This window comes from Cyprinodon tularosa, unplaced genomic scaffold (assembly GCF_016077235.1).
Source record: "Cyprinodon tularosa strain WSP-4 unplaced genomic scaffold, ASM1607723v1 ctg262, whole genome shotgun sequence".
Lineage (NCBI taxonomy): Eukaryota > Metazoa > Chordata > Actinopteri > Cyprinodontiformes > Cyprinodontidae > Cyprinodon > Cyprinodon tularosa.
In genome coordinates this window covers 508,008-530,069 of record NW_024038966.1, presented here as the reverse complement: position 1 = coordinate 530,069, position 22,062 = coordinate 508,008, and the positions used below count along the sequence as shown (strand labels likewise).

The window sequence follows — 22,062 nt, the reverse complement described above, 5'->3', positions numbered from 1 at the left end:
ACCTTAGAGAAGGCGCACTCGATTTGCTTACCCAGTTGTCCAGGAATGATGTTAATATTATTAATAAGTATTTCGTGCGCACGTTAAACTTATTGCGTGGCCACGAAATAGTATTTCGTGCGCACGATAAACTTATTGCGTGGCCACGAAGTAGTATTTCGTGCGCACGTTATACTTATTGCGTGGCCACGAAATACTACTTTGTGTGTACGAAATACTACTTCGTGGCCACAATAAAAAATTTTTTTTGACCATGTCATCAGAGGGGCTCCGTACCCATACGCCCACAAAGACGTAAAAAACACACATTTAAAAGAAATTTGCTGTGCTTGAGCAGTGGATAGGTCATGTTTCACATTACACACACTGCCTTCTGTGAATGTGTCCTCCTAAAGCAAAAAAACATTTTAGTTGAACTTTTCTCTTTGTACATTTTCAGCTTCTTTAGGTCTTAATGCCACGATTTATGGTTTAAAATCTAAAAGAAATGAATATTCCATCAGAGCATTATTTTCAGAGTAGTAATTAAGCAAAGCTTTAACAGGTGGGAGGAGGAGGATGGCACTGGATAAAATTGGACAGCTATTTTTCAGCTCAAGTCCAGCTCATTCCCTCAGGAGACATGACAGTGAGCAGTATAGGCCTGCAGAGAGTGGACATTTTCTGCTGTGAAGCACTTTAACAGGCAGCTGTTTCAGAGGCAGGCAGCTTCATAATGGTTTTCTGAATGGAGCTCACGAGGGCAGGGTGGGATGCTGGAGCGCATCCTCACAAACAGACTGCATGGACGGTCAGTATATGCTAGACTGTGTCTGGGCTGTTTGTGTTTATGCTGCACTGTCAAGTTGACATCTAAGTAAAACTTCTATCTTGATACTGGCACTGAGATTTCATTTTTGTGTATGAAGCATGTTTTTTTTTTGGGTTTATGCATGGATGTGTTGTGGCCAGGTAGCTCCTATCGCATTTTGTTTACATTCCCAGATCTTTCCAGCTATTTTTCTCGTTAACAAGGCTTATAAAAAGATCCAGCAAAAACATGAGATTGCTGTATATTTTAAAGGACAACCGGCCCTAAATCAAATAATTCAGCTAATAAATTGTATAGATACATATATCTTACACTGCTGCCTACATGTCCTGGGCAATTTTTTTAAATTTTACTGAAGATTTGTTGTTATTACTTTCGTGTCTCAAACCATGTTTTGCTCCCTCCTCCAGTTAAAAACGGGTTAATGCATCTCATTTTTGCTGCAGGTTTAGCTGGGTGTGACCTCACTGAGGGAGAACTGATGTCAGCAGCTCTACCTTGGGCTATACGGTTTTCTGTTCTATTAGATCTCAAGAAATATGGGAAAAAAAAGCTCTATCTTGGGCAGTCCCTTTTTGCAAACTCCTTCCTCCAACATAGGGTGGTCTGTTCAGTAATAGTAATTCTTATAATAATAATAGTTTACTTGTGAAAATTAATCAACAGTAGAAAATGCATCAAAATAGGATTTTTTGTTGATCAGTCACACAACTTAACAGCTGTTGGAAAAAAATGAACAGAAAAAGTATAAAAAAGCAGAGTTTGTCGGATTATTTCCACCCCTGACGTTAGTACATCATGCAGAATGAGCACATCTGCAGGGCGGGTGGATAGCATGACCAAACAGGAATGAGCAGCACGGCTGATACTGCTTAGCTTGTCTAGCAAATTACAGCACAATGATGCATTTTAAACATCTGACAGACTACTCGATAAAGTTTTTATTTTGTCTTCTCCACAAAAACTCACACTCATGACTCATCATGTTTTTGTCCTCAAAGATCCACGTTTAGCTCGTCAGTTATCATAAAAAAAGGAGCGTCAACAAAATAATTTTATCATAATCAACGTTGATGAAAACAACACTCCTACCGCTACTACTATTTTTTAATACCACCATAACAAATTATTTGACTGCATGTGACTGAAGCAGATTAATTCTCGTGTACCAAATAAATGTGGTACACAACAGTATTGTAGTTTGATTAATGTCTTTTTTCTTTTAAAGCAATTTTTATAAGCATTACAATAACCTGATTCTGTGTAGATTTTTTTCTCCATGCTATTATAGCATAAAAAAGGCTAATTAAAATACTGTACACTGAAGTTTTTTGTTATTATTTTCCAAAAAAAGTGTCAAAAGTTTTACAAAGCACTGAAGCTCTCAACATTTATAGGAGCAGGATGTCGAATGGACAGAGGAAAACACTGTATACAATTACCTCTGTCTAAGAAGGGAAGTATGGACTCTTGGGTGTCTCTGATGTGAGGGAGGGACATACTGTAAGAAGTCTCGTATCCTTATTAAAGTGACTTCACATCTTATTGGATTTGGTGAGCTGAGAGTGTGTGAGCTGCATGGGTTATTATAGAAACACCTCAGCTTACAGACCTCTGTGTTTATGTGCTGCCTTCAGATGAGAGACGTGGGAGTAAGCAATCCTCTGCATCTTTATCGGTTGTGGTGGAGTCCACCAAGACAGAGGCCTAATCTTCTTTAAGGTTTAGTGACACATCAGTTCAATTAGTGGCACCCATCAAAACACACTTTGTCAAACATTGGCTCGTCTCTTCTCTTCCTGAGTCTCCCACCATCAGTCTGGCTTCACAATGAAGCCCGTTGTTGCCCAGGAGAATGCCACACACCAACGCACACACAATGACTAACACAGAACAATATAAAAATGCACAAGTAAGCTCACACATCCGGCTGCGTGCACAAACATCAGGTGCTTAACTTTCATTTCACAGCCTGCCTGCCTGCATGACTGAGCTCCTTACAGGTAAATAGAACAGCTCTCAATTCCATTAAGCGGCTTTGCGCATCACCGGTTCTCTATGGCCTGAGTTTTAGTTATCTAATTCTACATGATAAATTCAGCATAATAGCACAGTTCTTTTTGATCCCTGGATTATGGGTGGATATTTTACTGTACACAGAAGGAAATAAAACTTGAGTGATATATTTTTCACGATCAGTAAAACAAGGAGCTAAAGCCTTTCATCCTAAAAAATATATATGAATCAAAGCAAATACCAGTATAGCACTTTGAGTCAAGTTATAGCTCTTGACAAGATCAAGTTAAAAGTTTCTTCTCTGCAAAATCATTTTTATGAGAAACAGTAATGTTCGATAGTTTAGAAACTCATAAGAAATAAAGTAACTAAGCAAACAAAAGCTCCAAGTGTAGAAAAGACAAAGTTATTTTAGGTAAAATGCTCAAACATTTACATGTGTTATTGGTGTTCGTGATCTATACTAGGAAACTATCGATTACCAACACACAGCTCCCAGGCAATTTCAAAATTCTTATATTTCTCCTCCCTTAAGCTGCCTGCCTTAATTTGAAAACATCTCTCTGAAAAACCTGTTAAGAATTTCAATGTCTTGCTTTACTTTATCCGACCATCGTTTTTTGGTAGAACTGGGTAACTATTATATTATTTCCATATATTTTTGATTTAATTGGCCATTTAGCATTTAATTTCTATTCATTGTTTTGTAACTCAGGCAGTGATAATGCATCAAGCTTATGATATTGGGTTCATAAGAATAATCTGGGATTATAACAATTTTTTTCTTAAAGATTTTGCGGGAAAAGCTAAAATGATCTGTATGAAATAAAAAAAAGCATTGTTTTTGGGAAAAAATAATAAATTAGCTTAACCCTGAAACATTATCAAAATACTCTTTTTCAAATTTAGAAATAAGATTATGACTATACTGGCATTTGTTGAAAATAAAACAACGAAGAACAATAGGCAAAACATACAAAAAAACATACACTATACATTTTGCATTTAAGATGTAGTTTAAAAATATTGGGGGATTTAAAAGCAGAGTGCTTTCAATGCAAAATAAAAAATAATTTTAAAGAGCAGGGTCCACAGCCAACCTGCACAGATGTATTAGAAATGTTCATCCTGCCGGGCAGTTAGACATGTCCAAGACTCTTTCAAATGTTTTACAGAAAAGATGACTTTTTTTTTTACATTGTCAGAACATATTTTTAGATGCAGATCTATTCTTTACAACAAATTGTACAGGGTACACCAAGTACATGCTATGCTATTGCGTTACAAAATAAATTATTTAAAAAAAGGACATAATTATTTGTTTCCCTGTATTTTCTTCTTCATGTATTTCGATAACCCATTAAAAAGACCTAAATAGTTGGGGGATTTTAATCCAAATAACTGGCAAAATAGAAAATTGGAATATTTAAATAATAGTAAGCTGCAGCCCTAGATATTATCTAAGAGTTTGTGATGATGATGTCGACTAACCACATTTTCATTATTCCTTACTTTCTATTAAAACAATTATATCCATAACTTTTCCTGAGCTTAAGCAGCTCCATCTCTGGTATCGACATCACGTATTAGTATGAAAAGAAGTAAATGTTCATCTAAAAAGCAAGGGATTTTATTAGCCTGCTGAGTTTAAAAGCACGGCATTGAAATATGCATTTCTAACATTTTATTCAGCCAGTTTTGGATTGTGACATTGGAGACACTGAAATTGTGACAAAGTTTAGAAGCCAATATATTGTGCAGTTTAACTCTCAGTCCAGTTCATATTAGTTCTGTCTGTTGTTTCAAATTTAGATGCTCAGATGCAGTCAAAATTGCCTAAAATAGACAGAATTAGGCTGGAAGGTAATGAGATAACAACCACACCTGGTCTGCAAGTACAGATTAACCAGCTATTTTAAATAAGTGTTTACATTTCACTCCATTTATTCCTTTTTTGGGTTAAAGACTATTTTTAGGCAGTAATGGCCTGTATTTTTGTTGGCAGACAGACAGGAAATGGGACAATAGGGAGGCAGAAGAGCTGCAGCAAAGGATATCAGGCCGAGACGTGAACCTGTGACGGTGGCGTTTAAGACCAAAGCCTCAGTAGATGGGTTGAACGTTTAACCTCCGCACTTCCGCTTCCCCCATATCAACTCCCTTTTCAACATTTTCAAGGTTATCTTTGACATTCAGTTGATTATGCCCTCTAAACAGTAGAATACTTACTTTTGCCTTGCTTTTTAAAATTGTTTTTGAAATCATTAAACAAAACTGATTCACTTTTTACACAAAAATTTTGTTCTTCCTTGCTTTATCTAAAAGTTAATGACCTTGTTTTCTTTGTTGCACCATATTTCCTTTGTAATCAGAAAGGAAACTATGGGGTTTTATGTAAAGCATGTAAGGTACATGTTCATCCCTAACTCTCTCAGTGCATCATTGTAAGAGAATCACATGCAAAATTGTTTATGTCAATACGAAGACTGCATACAGAGCAATGTGTCACTGCTCCAGGGAACTAGTCTGAGGTGACTGGAGGTAAATTCATGTTCTCTCTAGCATCAATATATCAATCTTACTGTAAATGAAGTTTACAAAGCACTGCAGCTTAGATCTGTGGGCACAAAAATGTAAAAATATGTGAAAGGAATCAATCGCACAACATTGTCCCTTTAATTATGCATGCTACAGCATTAAGTATTCGACACAATAAGGTTGTTCAATGTGAGCAGTGTCACCTCTTTTTAAACCAGAGTTTCACTTCAGCTAGTCTTTGTTTTGTTGTGGTGGGAGCTCCCAGTGGAGAATGTATGAGGAATTAAAAAGATGTTGGTAAAAAGAATTCACATCATACATCCACTTCCAAAAAGTTTCAAAATGTGTGGACCTTTTAAATTCTTTCTCTGACAATTCAAAACACAAAGATTGTTGTGTTTTATCTGTGTCTGCTAGTGTCTTTCAGCCACCTAGAGCTCAACACAGGTGGATGTTATGGTAGTAATATGAGCAGGCATGTTTACACAAACACATTTCCATACAGCATTGTTAACCTAAAAGATCATTAGGATCTTTAAACTAAATAACAACCTATTCAAATAAAATTGCTGCAGGTCTCTGATTTTATTTATTTGGATACCCCTAAATAAAACCCAGTGCAATCAGTCAGCTACCTTGAGATGTCCTAAAAGGATCAAACATCAGTGTGCAATCATGAAACTGAATGGGCATGATCTTTACAAGGATTCTCTCTGTCTTAAAACAGTTGCAAACATCTTTGTATGTGCGGAGTAGATCTTCAAAGCAATGATTTGTGTTTGCAATTCAGCCACCCAGTGTAGACCCTTCTTTTGCACATGCCTTTACAAACTGAGATGCAAAAATATCTGCAGCTACTGATCTATACTCAATCAAATAAATGGAATTTAAAATAGTCCCTTTGTCACAATCTCTACAGGCCTTATCTAATTGATATGACATATTTTTACTTTTCTCATTATTCTTAGGATATTTAAACAGATAAATCTATTGTAGTCCATCGTTAACTGATCAGTATCAAATATTTCAGTTGGCTCTCTTGAAGTAAACTGATGTATTTGCTCATCATTATCTCAATTACCTTTAATATAATATTGTAAAATACATTTAATAAAATGTTTCTTTGATTGGAGCGAATAAGCAGCTATACTGAGGTACCAAAGCTGTCTCAAGTTCCCCCACACAAAAGGGTGTTTGTGAAGTCTGTATCCAATTACCACTCCACTGGCTCAGACCGACCTAATTAAGCACATATGACAATGGAAGATGACAAGGAGCCGATGAGAAAACAAAACAAAGGTAAAGGGGACACAAACCCAAGCATCCAAAACTAAGAAGAAAGACATAATCAAGCCAATATTTCAGTGTAGTGAGAAAGGTTTCCACTGTGTTTGACCTTCAGTTGCTTGACACCTCTAAAAACTGTCTCTGGAATAAACTGCTCACTTTATACTGTAGATCTATGTAACAAATGATAAAAAAAAAGTGACAAGAAAGGACGAGTATTCTCTTTTGGGATTAAAAATGAAAAGATTATTGGGATATCCTCACGTTTGAAAAATCAGATCTGTGGTTATGAGTTGAGATGCTAAAGAAATGTGTTATGCCAGGATGATTCTGGCTGGATTCTAGCTATATGTCGCTTGTATGTAATCAACATGTGAGATTGGAGAAACAATTGAAGAAAACAGTAGAAATCGCAGAACAGTGGAATTCATCTACCAAAGTAATTTAAAAATTAAACTGAGCATGTATCAAGGAGATGGCAAAGGAATCCAGAGAAACACCAGAAGTACTGTAAGGAGGGCCGTGCAGGTAGGCTGTTAGGCCCTGAGCCAATTTGAAATTAGTAAGGCACTGCTCTTTGAGATGGACGCGTAATAACACATAAAAAGAGGTGGATTTATGCGTGACCCATTTTAGTATGACTGCCGCATGTTAAATTTTATGCACCACCTATCTAGGAAAACTTATAGCTACAGTACATGGACATATGGTCCATAAATATCACAACAATCAGCTCTTGGAATTAAATCACTTCATGTCACTGTTGGATGAAATGAAGACGCTTTATAAATCAGGTCAGCACAGTCACTATATTTTTGGCATCTTATAATCTTTGACACAAATAGCTCAGAACGCTTTCAATTTTCTTTATAGCTATAAACATTTTAATTGCACAGTAACTCTAAAGGGTGAAAAAGCCTAATTTATTTATTTATTCGTTTATTTGATAGGGACAAGTATGTTTCATGCATCATGTCACACACTACAACATTTTAGCTAAGGCTAATTCTCAATGTCTGTCCCCAGTTAGGCTTTTACTTTTTTTTTTAATGCACAGAAACTGTTCATGACAGGTAGTTAAGATAGTCTGTCTCTGACAGGCCTGATGAATTAATCCAGCAATCCCAGCAGTGACTCGTTGAATTTCTTCCTTTTTTAAAAATCTTTTTATATTTTCTCAGAACCCGATCGGTGCTTGCAAAATCGGGCCCATTCTCCTATTTTCCTCCTTCCTTAGGGAGGTGTAATGACATTGCACACTGAGCTTCATAAAAACAGTAAAACCTGTCTGTGATGCTCCTTTGATTCCTATTGTTAGGAATCCAGTTTGTGTGGGTTGTGTTTTTTGTGTTGTTCTCTCCCTCCACTGCCAGGTGGCACCCGGTTGTCGTTGGTCTTCCCACACACCTGCGGCTGATTGGCTCATTACTGAGGACTATTTGAGCAGTGGACTGTCACTACCTCAACGCCAGAGTGTTTGCCAGTTTTGGCCTTCCTGCAAGCTGGATGTTTGGCCTTCTTTCCTTGGAAGGATTGTTTGAGTTTCACACTGAGCAGGGGATTAATCTCCAACAGTTCCGTTCTAGTCCTCCTGGATTTCCAAGTGATAGTCCGGTCAATAGCTCCTCAGGATCCAACAAAGTCTTAACCTGTCCGCCCTCCATTGAATCTCTACCTCTGGATAAACCCACACTTACTGGATTCTCGGAAGAAAGTCTTCTCCACTAACGTGAGTCCCGTTTTTTCAGTATCTCCCGCCATTCTTCAAAGTTCCCACAGTTCCTGAACTAACCACTGATACTTCCCTTCCCTCTTCCAGTTCCGATCACCAGCACACTGAGTTTCTTGAATCCAACCCCTGCTTACCTTATCAATAAACCTGTTAAAACTTTAACCCTGGTTCTCTGAGTGGTTTACTGCATAATGCATTACTGTGTAATGCAGCCAGATAATGTCTCACCAGCATGTCTACTCTGAATGACCATGCTTTATAACACTATAACGCTACTGAATAAAAAAAAAATAACAAGAAAACATCTTAAAGTAAAACATTTCATTACCAGACACAGAAAACACTTAAAGGAATAGTACACCCAAAACATGATTAGCCTTCATTTTCTACTCACCCCCATGCTGAACAACACCCTGGAGTACTTTTTTGATATCTCAAATGCATCTGGAGATCTGGGAGGCTTCTTGCTGTCTGCTGACATTCAAATAATGGAGGTCTATGGTGACCGAGACAGAAAGGTCCATAAAAGTCCACAAAAACGTGTCAATATTCCTCCATACTGCTCGTCCAATGTATTCCAAGTGTCCTGAGTGGGTAGCATCCAGAATTTACTCGAAACGAAGTCATTTAGAATGTTTTTAGAGCATAAACAGTAGTGTATAGGATTTCCTGAAAGCGCGCACATGCGCGTTCACGACACTACGGAAGCCGGCAGACCAAACCAGATGAAAGTGCGCATTCAGCGTCTGCTCTTCCAATAATGCAAGCATAGAAGAAGAAATGTGCTGTTTACCTGTGCAAAGAAAGAAACAACGAAAGAAAAATGTCTGAGGACTTCAGTGTTGAGGAAGAGCATGAGTTCTTTGCCGAGCTGAATGCGCTGGTTTGGTCTGCCGGCTTCCGTAGCGTCGGGATCGCGCAGGTGCGCGCTTTCAGGAAATCCTATACACTACTGTTTATGCTCTAAAAACATTCTAAAGGACTTCGTTTCGAGTAAATTCTGGATGCTACCCACTCAGGACACTTGGAATACATTGGACGAGCAGTATGGAGGAATATTGAAACGTTTTTTGTGGACTTTTATGGACCTTTCTGCCTCGGGCGCTGGGCACCTCCATTATTTGAATGTCAGCAGACAGCAAGAAGCCTCCCAGATCTCCAGATGCATTTGAGATATCAAAAAAGTACTCCAGAGTGTTGTTCAGCATGGGGGTGAGTAGAAAATGAAGGCTAATCATGTTTTGGGTGTACTATTCCTTTAATGGCCCATTACCTCTTCCGCTGAGGCCAAGCTGGTTTATATTTCTTTTTTTTTTTTTCTTTTTTTTTTTTTTATAAATGACGTTCTCGTTTGAAAATGTGTTATTTCATATTCACTCTATATATTTGAGATCCAAATCAATTTCAATATTTGAAACATTTAAGTCTCATCCACAGGTAGAACTAAAGAAATCTATAAAGGGAGACATTTTTTCAATGAATTGTAAGTGCCATCCAAGAATATAAAAGCCTCAATTCACTCTTTAACTCCACATAAGGACTTTAAAGTGCAAATGTAAATCCTGCATTTACAGTTGAAATAATCCTCCCCCCCTTAACCAATGAGCAACCAAGTCTCTACTACTTTTCAAAGAAAATCTGCAGACAAAAATACATTTTAAGCATCCTGTATATCCACAAGGCCCTGACCCATATTCTTTAATCCAGTTTTGAGTAGGATGTGAGAAACTATCATGTTCATTCCCTCTCATTCTTACCAGGACTGTGGATAAGGGAATGTGTATATGGTAAACAGAAACCAGAAATAACCCAAGTGTCACATCATTCTTTCATCAAGGCTTGTATTTCAACCTTGCATTGCATCATCTGAGCTCTGTGGCGGAAAATAAGCCTATTCATATGCATAGTGACTACTAAATGCATGTGTGTCTGTTTGTGTGTATGTTTCATTAAATAGGTCTTGGTAATAAATCTGATGGCTTGGCAGTGCTGTAAAATAGAGCTGGGGGATTTGGTCATGTTCATTGTTCCAGTTTCATCACTTCAGGGTGTTCCTTAGATCAAATGGTTTAGAATCAAGTGTCCTAATAGCCAAAGAGGAAAGCAAGTAAAAGATCATGGAAAAATAGCATAACTTTGCCAGACATACCTGACCACACCCTGGACAGTCATCGCCATTCTCACAGGTTCTACGTCGTGATTGGATGCCTCCGCCACAGGGCACATTACAACGTTCCCAAGACGACCAGGCCGACCAGTACACATGAGGAGGGCAGGGCAGGTGTTCATTACAGTACCTTAAGGGGAAAATGGTAAATTATACCAAAGGATAAGTTTAGTTCTTTATTCAAGCTATCACACTGAGAACAAGATGAACTTTCTAAATGGCAATCAATAATGAACAAAAAAACAAAACAAAAAAACAACTAAAACATCAAATCATTATCTCTGAAAGCATAAAAATATAATATCAGTAGGAAATATGAAATCTACAACTCAGAATTGATTTGCTTCTTAGAAAGTATGTTATCTCTGAATAAAGTAAACATCTTTGTCAGCTTGTAGATGTGTGCAACAAAATGTTTACTCTGGATATTAAATTTAGATTATGGAACAACTAAGGACAAATGTTTTCACCCTGCTAAATACTGGATATTTATTGACACAGTTTTTCTTTGGTTTAGCCCATTTGATCATTAAATCCTAGGGCGTGACAATTCCGGAACTGTGTTTCAAAAAAGATCATTTCAAGAACATTTCATACAAATCAAAACTATCTAAACTAACTAGCTTTCTTGATGTTTACTTTGGTTGACTGTTGTCTTCTCTTTCCTGGGATGTTCTCTGTTTTCTTTCCCACTCATCTCATACAGGTGTGGGAGCAGACTTTTAGGAGTTACTGTAGATCGTCTGTGTTGTCCGTTTTTGCTGTTTTGTTTTATTTTCTCTCTTTTAATGTGAACCTTGCTGTCTCCATCTCTGTCTCTCTCCCATTAGCTCTTTTTTCACCTCCCTTTCTATTTCAGTTGTATATGATTCAACTCAGTATTTTCAATAAAGCTTCATATTTAAGTACCAAGAAGAACCTTATGGAAACGACCCTAATGTTGTGAAAGCAAAGCTGTTGAGCTATCTTATAGATGTGGAACATTGATTTCCACAGCACAAACAAAGAAAAAAAATCCTTTTAATGGTCTGGTTGCTGGTGCAACAGTTAAAAAAAAACAAACCTGTGAGAGCTTTATGTGCATTTCAACTAACAGATATTGCATGTTATTGCACTTAGGTGTAATACGGCAGAAGAAAAAAATGCATTCCTTTTTTGTTAGTCCAAGCTTATATAGATCATTTTTTTTCTGTTTTTGCTTACATTTTCACTTGATTATTATTGTCTACAATGTAGACATTCCTGTTACATAATGTCACGACAGAGTATAACTCTGTGTGTGTTGACACCAAATTTATAACATAGCAAATTGCTTTCTCTTAAATGTGAGATACTACTGTAGTCTCCAATCTAAAATTCTGCATATTCGCACCATATATATTTAATGCTCTGAAAATCCATATCAATCCGTTTTCTTCTCCGGCATTTGGTCTCCGGTTTGCATTTGACCACTGCTGCACTTTAGTGAATGGAAATGTTATGAAAATTGTATGAAACAATATTTCGTTTTGTATATGCTCTGCGTTCTTCCCTTTATTTAGCCAAGAAAAAAGGGTGCTGGAAATGTCTCATATTTAGTAAGCCAGTCCTAACCCAAGAGATTTTAAGTCAGATTTCATGAGCCCATCTAAACAAACTCAAAACAGATATTTTCTAGAAGTTCCCTGTTAAAGAAACATTTTTTTTCCCATCATTTTAAGAAAATGCTCATGGGGATTGCCTTAGGCTTAGGGGAGGACTTTAATCCTTTGCATTTCACACTGGTTTGTAAACCCCTCCAGTGAACATTAAAAGTATTGGCTGGTAGGCTGCTACATAATTTCATCATCTGCATTAAAAAGACCACGAGATGATCAAAGTAGAGAATCATCTGTTCATTACTACATCATGGGATCCCATCCAAGAAAACAAATAAGCAAATCAACAACAAGGCATAGAGTGTTTCCTGACCTGTATACAAGCTTGACTTTGTGTCGAAAATACAGACACAGCTCTAGCTTTTGCTTTATAGGGACTGAAAAACTAATTAAAGGATTGCAGGACTAGAAAGTTGTGGCAGAAGAGATAAAAGTCAGACAACTCATGCTGGATATCTTCATTCTACTACTCAATATCTGATAAGCCAAAAACAACAAGTTAATTTGACTGTTTCTTTTTGGAAAATTATCCTAATCTAAAATTACCATTAAATCTTGAGAACAATGTGGTTATTACCCCACTAATCCTTTTGAATTGACTGAGAATTTAAAAAGGATTCTGCAAAAACAGTACTCTTTAAGAAAAACAAACTTCTTTCATAGCCAGGAATACGCATGGTCCATGTCTGAGCATATGAATGTATTAAACCACCAGGGACTCAGCTTGTCGCATAAAGCTATAACCATATAGTTCAAAAAGTTCAGAAAAGGAAAAATATATCCCAAGTCTAAATGATTGTTTGCATAACTCATTGACATAGGCTCATAAACGCCCAGGAGACACATGCATCATCTTTAATTACATTGTTTTACGAGGCAGTATTACAGCAATGTCTAAAATACTTTAATTGCTTAGTTTTCATTATAATTTATCAACAGAAACTTGCAAGGCTTATTAGAACCATCTAGTTTATTTGCAGCTTTTACAACAGCTATAAAACAGCTTTAATAGCTGTCTTTCTTTGTGCTGTGGTGAGAGTTTGAATTCTTATGCTCAAAATAAGCTTTAGATCTGCACCATTTCCTCCTCAGACTCAGTTAAGCTGAACATTTCTGTGGCAGTATTCCCAAATCTTCATCACTATTCATAGCAACTCAAACAAGACATATTTTCCTGTCTGAATGTGGGAATCTTCTGAGTGGCTTTTTGCTCCACCAATCTTCACTGTGTCAGTGGGTTGATACATGCCAGAGTGAGAACGTGGCAAAGTGAGGACAAGTTGAATAAAATCTGTCCAATGCACACTCAGAATCACATTTGTGATAAAAGGCTTTTATGTGGTCAAAATATCCCTGCAGGGATGCACCGCAATAATACAATAAAAACATCAGCAATCAAGGCAGCCGAGATTAACTTAAGCTTCAGAATTATCCTCATACACACACTAATCACACAAGTGAGTGGCTTCACTCCATCTTGTCTTATACTTATTCTTCTCCTCTAAACACACAGGGCTGATCAGAGAAAAACGAGGCTAATTACCCGGTATAGGCTGAGTAAGCAGCGTGGACGCTGTCAGTGTGCTGAGGGAAAAGCCAACAGAAGGTTCATAAATGCAGGCATTAACAATCCAGATTTAAGCCAGCAGAGCTGCTGTGTGTGCTCACTTTCATAGCATTTGCCCTAACTTTAAAGGTTTTTGCTGCTGCAGACAATTGGGACTGAACTTATCGGAAGCATGTTTGGCAAAAGACCAAAGAGCCTTAAAAAGGAGGTTTAACATTTTCCCCTTCAATATTCTTTTGCATTTGACTTTGTCTGTATACTGCTTCATGTATTGACATACAGCTTGTGTGTTTGTCTACATCTGAATGGGGAACTTGAGGCACCAATTCAAAACAAGTATTAAGTGAGCAACCTGAATGTGTTTGAAGGGGGACTGGCGAAAGAACAAGATTTTCATAACAGAAAAAAAAAACTTTTTTTAAGGGAAGCGGACATAAAGCCAGTCCCTCATGACATGCAGACTGATCCCTGTGCTTGTTATTGTCCCTGATTACATACATGGCTGACTTCAAATAACAGATATGGTGGAATATTTCGGCCATGATAACAAAGGCTGAACAAATGTTTTTCTAGTGAATGCAGGGATCGAAGCACATATTTATTTACACATCCTCTGTTTGACTTACATGCTTGCATTCTCTCTGAGCTTAGACCAGGTTCTGAATACACTGCTGTGTACGGTGGGTACACAGCTGATAAGCTGATCTGAGAGATATGTAGGTTGTTCGAGGAGAGAATCAGCTCAGGTAGGTATGTAGGTGTCAGAATATTTACAGGTTTAAATACAAAGAATTTTGAAAATGGTGTGGCACCCAATGCAAGGATTTGGAAAGGAGACAAATCTTTGCTGAACCTATGCATCATAGTCAGAGATTTCTTAGACTCCAACCCTAAGCAATGTGCTATGCTGCATTAATTGCAAAAAATAACCTGCCACAAAGGCTTTCTTGCTGATGAACACAATGAGCACCTCTAAGCCTGAGTAGTCGACTACAGTACTCTGCTGGGAAACAAATGTGCATTCTGCACTGTAAAAAAGTAAAAACAAACAAACAAAAACCCTGAGCTATACACACAAATACACATGTACAGTATGGCTTATCCCTTTCATTTATCCTGCAAGCCCACAACCCTACAAAAAGACAGTGAAAGATCACCTGATGCATAAAGATCTCTGTAGCGTGTGGCAGGGAATACAAACACCGACAAACTACAAAGGAAACACTGTCACCAGGTCCAGCTATGCTGAAGCCTCAGTGGCAGAGCGGTTACACCACTTTTTATCCAGATTTGAAGCGGACAGACCTGCAACACATCTGTTACCTGCTCTTCTAACTTCTACCACCCACACACTCACGCTAAAGGAACCTCAGGTAAGAAGTATGCTAAAGGCAGTCAACCCTAGGAAGGCAACAGGACCTGTCTGAGTGCCTGGTAGGGTCTTGAGCTCACTGGGATCCACACCAGGATCTTTAACACCTACCTGTCACAGAGTGAAAGCATTTTTTTCACTCTCTAAAGTGGGTTTACCTCCATGTGGGCTTTCATTAGACTTGTAGATCAGTCAATCCACCTCTTGTCTATATAGTCCTTTATCTGGTATGGATCTGAACAATCACAGAGCTATCTTTAGAAAATCACAGGATGGGTCCACTGAAATACAATCATTACTGTATACAGCCAGAAGGAGAGTGAAATGAGGAGATCCCTAAGGTTGGTGGCACTGATCATTTTTGGGGAGAAGATACTCTTCAGCCTTGCTGATGGAGGTGGAGAACAGCACTGTAAGCTGGGTAAGGGTGGAGTGGAGGATGTCTGTCTAGATATCACTGATATTGGTTAGGATAAAATCATCAAAATATGTATTCAAAAGAAATAAAATAAACTAAAAGGCTATCACTTGAACAGCAAATTGTCCACTGATTTTATTGTTTAAAAAAAAAAAGTAAACAGGAGTCAAGAATTTCCCACTCATCTAAAGTCACTCTGACTTTTTTCAAATAACAACAGAAAGAGTACTGAGCCAAAGTATTGGAGATGGCACCAACCGGATTAAAACTGAGAAAAAGGAGGGAATGGAGGAGGGTGGGAGGATGATGGAGGCTGAAGGCGGGGGGGGGGTGTTATAATCTGCTTCTCTTCTGCGGCATTTTTTAGAGCCAGTCAGCTGTTTTCTCCTGTTGTATTTTATCAGTAACTGGAATGTGGCGGTCACTCTGTGTATGTTTTTTATTCTTATGTCCGTAGGGGCAAACTGATTTACCCAAATTGCCTGCTACTTCTGAATCTACAGTGAGTCTGAAAAGAAGTAGTCAGGTTGGACAACACACATTAGGAATATAGGCAAAAAAAGGTAATTGAAAAATGTTAAAGTAAACCTCTAATTAACCATGTCATGAAATGTAAGGTGTGCAGCCATAGTACTAGTGCTGTATCAGTGGCAGCTGCTGCTCTCTGAAACAGACCGGAGAGGAGATCGTTTCCAAGAGCTGAATAAACAGCTGATTAATGCCAAACATACTCATAAAATCAGGTGCTTTTTAGCACATATTTAATGGCGTTTAATGACTACGTTTATGAAGTTGAGCAATGCACATTTTACCAATAAATTTACCAATACATTTACTAGGGATGTTCAGCCTCCCTAGTATTCAATGAGAAATCGGCACTGGTATTTATATTTTTGGTGTGCCTGCACCCACAGATCTGTAGTTATTTGCACTTTTTCTGTCTTCATTTATTTTATTGCAGGATTACTAAAAAAAACACACTCCTTTTTTTGCTGTGTAGTAACAAAGAATATGGGGAAAAATGTGTTAGAAAAGCAACAGGGTTCAAAAGTCATCTAAAATAATAGGAATGTTGCTTGTTTAAACACAGTACACGCCTTTAAAGCTTTTGCTAGAATTGTTCTTAAATTCAGCCAAGAGTGGACAAAATTTTTTTTTGACATCTAGAGCAAACCAAGTGAAAAAAAAAACAAAAAGGCCCTGACCTTTTCTACTGGTGTTGCTTTGTTGACATCTCTTATTGCTTCTTCACCTGATTTCCCCCTTCATTCTTTTTTTCGAAACTTGAAAATACAAGCATCTTTAAAAAGGCTGACTCTTCTACACTAAAACTTTGAGTTATGAAGTTGCTTGTCTCTGAAAACTGGATAATTATCAAGGCACAATCCCACCTTGCATCTTCTCTAAGTGGCTGTCAAAGAGTTGAACAGATAAAAGGGCACCAATAGGGAAAACTAAGTCGTGACCAAAGTAATGATCCCTTACTGCAGGTTAAAAAGAGAAGAATTGCTGTTTTATTTGTATTTCTTTTACATCAGGAAACTAAATTTGTTTACCCCCTGGATTCATCATAACCTGGAAATTTAAATACAATTATTTGCAAAGCTCTAATCCTACTTCTACTCTTTTAAAGTGATTTTGGGGAAAAGTTATAATGAAAAGCTCTTTGTTACCCTTAAAGGTCACAGGTAAATTCAGCTTTCAATGAAGCAACAGATTTCTGCCAAGATGTAAAACTTTTGCACACTACCACATAAGAACACAGTTATAGTTCTTACCTCTCCTCACGGTTCTGTCCTACACACACTCTACCACCATGGCGAGGGGTTGGGTTACTGCACGAGCGTTGACGCACCTGGAAGCCTATGCCACAGCTGGTGCTGCAAGGCGACCAGGAGGTCCAGGGAGTCCAAGCTCCATTTCTGTGGTGATTAACAAAACAACATCAGTCAGAACCTAGCCAGACATACATTAAATAATGGATTCTTAACTGGAACTTACTATGAATATTTAATGGAGAAAAAAAAAAAAAAACCTGTGTTAATCAAGCTATAGTTATACATCTCAGAAAAAGATGTCACATAGTACCACACAGATAAATAAAAGTGATAAAATACAAGTTTGTTCACACAATAGCTCTTGAAAATAACATGGCTGCAGTGGATGTAAACACTTACATGAGATATTATTGCCATGGTTCTAAAGCTTCTAAATGCGAAAAATACTCGTTTTCCTCATGAATCCAAAAATATGTTGCACCATCTTCCTTCACCTTTTTCTGGATACGAGGCAGTGAGTTCCTACTGCTAATCATGTGAATGGTGTGATGCAAAAAAAGTATATCCATTCCCTTTTTGTGAAATGTAATAATTTCAAGGCCACCAAATAACCAGTAAAGTCTTTTTTGTAATTAGAAATTGCACAGTTTATTGGTTATTGGGAACACATCTAATTTATAACAAAGTTCTGTGTTACAAAAAACAAGGATAATGAATAATTTTATGTGAGTCTAACAGTCTCACAGCCTTTTCCTATGTTGACCACTGAACAGCCAGATTGATATTGTTAACTATTTTAATGCTCTATTTAACATTTTCAGGGACTGGGCTTCTATGAGAATCCTAATTCACACACTGGTTGTTGAAGGCAGAGATTTTGAGATACCTGAACTTTAATCTATTTTTTTGATATTTTGCTGTAACTGTGACTCAAACTCTTCCTTATAAACTGACAAGATAATCAAATAGGGTTCAAATGAGCGAAACTGTTTAATATCAACAGTCGCACAATGGAACGCTAAAGAACTCTAACGCATCCATCCATACATCCTAACATACCTTAATTAAGTTATTGAGAGACACAAAGCACCTTACAGATAATTATGAGGAAAAATTTTAACACCTTAGTCAGTTTATCCTGTTGAATGGCTACAGTAGCAGCCATTCAAAATGGCCCTTCCCCATCCAATGCCAGCCACATGGCAGCCCACTTCCCTCCAATTCCCAGCAAAATCCCCTCCAACTTCCACCCTCTGGAGTGACCCCCTCCTTCTCCTGGGCATGCACAGTTTTTTAATCCGTCTCCACCCTTCCACTGAATTACAGGGTCTGACCAGGAGATGACGCCTGTCTTTAGATCTTAATGTCCACAAATCATGACAGAAAGAATATTTTAATCTTTGTGATTGATGTTTAAAGAGGAATTTTAGGGGACCAGCCAAGGGCCCATCAAGGGGCTACTACTGTAGTTGTCTTAAAAGCTGCAGATCTGTAATAAAAGACTAGGATGATCAACCCTGCAGAATCACTTGAAATCAGCATTCTTCAAAATCAGCATTTAACTTCAAGTGTTGAACCTTAAATGAAGAAGATTCATTAATCTCCAAAATCCATCCTATTACTCAAAACCCGGAAAAACATAATGAAAATCTAACACAATTATATGGTGTTGATCCTGGACGACTGAATGTGAGCAAACAGGAAATCTGTTTTCAAAGATAGTGAGGAGAACTAGAACTCGAATAATATACCTGGAGCAGTTGGCAACTTCAACACTGATCCCATAGCACTTCTGGCCACCACATTGAGGGGCAGGGTTATCGCAGGCCCGCGTTCGACAAAGACAAGCCCCTGCGCTGCCTCCATCATTGTGGGTGCAGGCGGACCAGCCTGACCAAGCACCAAAACCTCCATCGACCGTGACATTACGGACCTGTCAGGAACAAAAACAACAGAGAATAAAACATTTTAGAAGCTTTTTTTTTTTATTATGTTTTTTTTTTCCTCTCAGATGTTGACTATTTCATTGGTGTGGCTTCCAGAAGCATGTTTCTCTGGGAGATCTGTCTCACCAGAGGATGGAAAGAAAAATAATTTTTACTAAAATACATACAAAAAAAAAGAATTGCACATAATCTGCTGCATGTCAAAAATTGAACAGTTGTCTGCAATAACCATTGGGTAAGACAGAATCTGCTGCAAGGTATAGTGAAATTACAAGAGACCCTGAATATGCAGTCAAAAAAAAACCCATAACAGGGTATCAATGAATAAGCAATCTTAAGCAAAATAGACATAAACTGTGAATACCTGATATTACAAAGGCAAATAATTACAAGTGTGATGTCGTGGTTGTAAAAGCCCAACTACAGAGATTCAGGAATATGAATGACTTAAGGATGGTTTTTAAAATGCAAAAAAAAAAAAAAAAATAAGAAAAGAAAAGCCCTTTTCACATCAACAAAAGACTATCATCTGCTTTGGTAGAAGCATAATAATATCTGGCCTCTGCTCTTAGTGGTAATTGAATTTTGGCGTGTGCCTAAATGAGTAACGCTTGGACGAGGCTCGTAACATCTGCAACAATGGGCAGCCGAAGAAGTTAACAGCTACACAGAGCCAGCAAATAAAGCCAATATTGTGTGTTTCACCCCAGGCTGCTGCTATAAGACGCTCGGTAGTTGTGTATTTTCCGAAAATACGTGGATTTTAATAAACAAATAAATACAATTGTTTTTATTATGAAGATCAAGATTTTTGGCTTCTTTTCTAATGATAATGAGGATAGGTGTCTCTAAATTTGAAGCATTTTTAGATTATAATGGAAATTAATTGCAAATACTAAGAGAAACATGTGTGTTTTATTTTTTTACAAAGTTTAACATGCAGAGGTAGAGATACTAAAAACAAAAAAATGTGTAACAGATTTCCATTGTACCTTAGTCAAAATATGTAAGTCATTCCAAACCAACTAAAGCTAAATATTAAAGTTTGTTTCACTTTTTATCTAAGAAAGTAAAATAAACATTTGCACCTTTCTGCACATATATAAGACTGTAATGCCAGATGGCACTTGTGAATTCACTGATAAAGCACATCTACTCTCTCTGCCTACACAACACTTCTTAGTGTTAAAAAATCTTGGCTGGCTTTTAACTTTAGACCACCACTTTCCAGAAGTATACAGCCAAGCAGACGCTGGGCCATTTAAAAAGTCTTTGCAAAGTGTTAATGGACTCATACAGAGTGAAACATTAACTGTGATTTTCTTTTGTGTTTTATGTTGAGTTGTGTAAACTATATATAACTTATTTTTCTTGTGTGACTTTAGTTGCGGTATGGCAGGCCTATTTCAACTCATGATTTAATGCTTATAAGTAAAACAGCAATATTGTATTTTTTTATGTGTTATGACAAATGATTGACATTTACATCCTTTTTTCCCCCAGAACACACAGGAGACACTTTATCATTTTTGCATGGAAATGTGCCTGGATTTGTTTTGAAATCTGAATTTGGCTGATAGATTGGATATCCCTGCAGTGTTATCTTGAATTAGTGGGAGACAATTAAAGGATGTATCTGGCAAACATGGTAAAGGTTTTTCATTTAGCCAACTAAAAGGCAGATGAAGTCTGAGTTGCAGTTCCTTTTTTGCAGCTTTATTGAAGTTCAGGCTGACCTTAAGATGAACTAACTCAAATATCCATCTATCTGCAAATAATCTTTTTCCATGTTGAAAGATAGACTTCAAGTAGCCCTTATGAACCCTCCCAAATTGACAGGCATTAAAAATGTCTCTCCTTTGACACCAACTGATGTCCTTGATCTTTGGCACAGTAATGCTCCATTGTAGCCAACTTCAAAATTGTGTTCAAGATGTGCAAAACTTTACTAATTTGCTTATTGTTATTTTTCATTTCATGTTAACATCTGGAAGAAAGGCAAGGACATTTTATTTGTAAAGCTCAATTCAGTACATGGACAATCCAAAGTGCTTTACATGTTTTAGATAATAAAATAGAAGAAAAACAAAAGCAGAATAAAAATAAAAAACATCTGTAAAGGAAATAAAACAATTGAACCACAAAAAAGCAGGATAAAAGCAGGTAAAAAAAAAACATGATGAAAGCTGGTAGAGAAGAAAATAAAACTGTTGGATCACAACCTTAATGTAATAATACCCCAGTTAGCTGTTAAACTGCAACACTCAAAGGCAGCTTTAAACAAATGGGTTTTTAACTTGACTTAAAAAAAGAACTCAGGCTTTCAGAACTTTTACAGTCTTCTGAGAGTTTGTTCCAGATAAGTGGAGCATTTTTTCATCCTAATAATCAATAAAAGCTCATTTATTTTAAAAGAAAACAGTTAAAACTGGCTGCATCTTGTAACTGAAATTGCAACAGAAGAAAAAGTTTGGAATAGGTTCTGATTCTTTCTCTTCTGTTCATGGATGGATAAAATGTTACTAAGCATACACTTGCTGTTTTTAGATTGAGGACCTGACTTGGGTTACAAAAACTGTTCATGTTTATGTTAAACTAGGCAAATATTGTTTCGAGACCTGCTTCATACTTAAATATGAAGGCAACATAAACAGTATCAATCCCCCTGTAAATATTACAACTAGCAATTCATATCGGCAACCCAAAAAGCATAATAAATGATGCAATGCAAATAACAGAGTTGAGCTCATTTTATTATTTCACTGTCTTTATTTTAACATGGCTATTTATGCA

General features: G+C 37.2%; 1 protein-coding gene across 3 annotated transcripts in view; it reads right to left on the bottom strand.

The window, feature by feature from the left end:
• sema5a (sema domain, seven thrombospondin repeats (type 1 and type 1-like), transmembrane domain (TM) and short cytoplasmic domain, (semaphorin) 5A) overlaps nucleotides 1-22,062 on the bottom strand; it is a 207,281-nt gene that overhangs the window by 51,840 nt on the left and 133,379 nt on the right. For all 3 annotated transcript variants that reach the window (XR_005281131.1, XR_005281130.1, XM_038289057.1), the window contains exons 13-15: nucleotides 19,075-19,256; nucleotides 17,324-17,467; nucleotides 10,534-10,681 (exon numbers count right to left, since the gene is read on the bottom strand). Coding sequence is in view for 1 of the 3 variants with exons in the window: in XM_038289057.1 (XP_038144985.1) it covers nucleotides 10,534-10,681; nucleotides 17,324-17,467; nucleotides 19,075-19,256 (474 nt within the window). In the remaining 2 variants the exon portion in view is untranslated. The remainder of the gene's footprint in view (nucleotides 1-10,533; nucleotides 10,682-17,323; nucleotides 17,468-19,074; nucleotides 19,257-22,062) is intronic.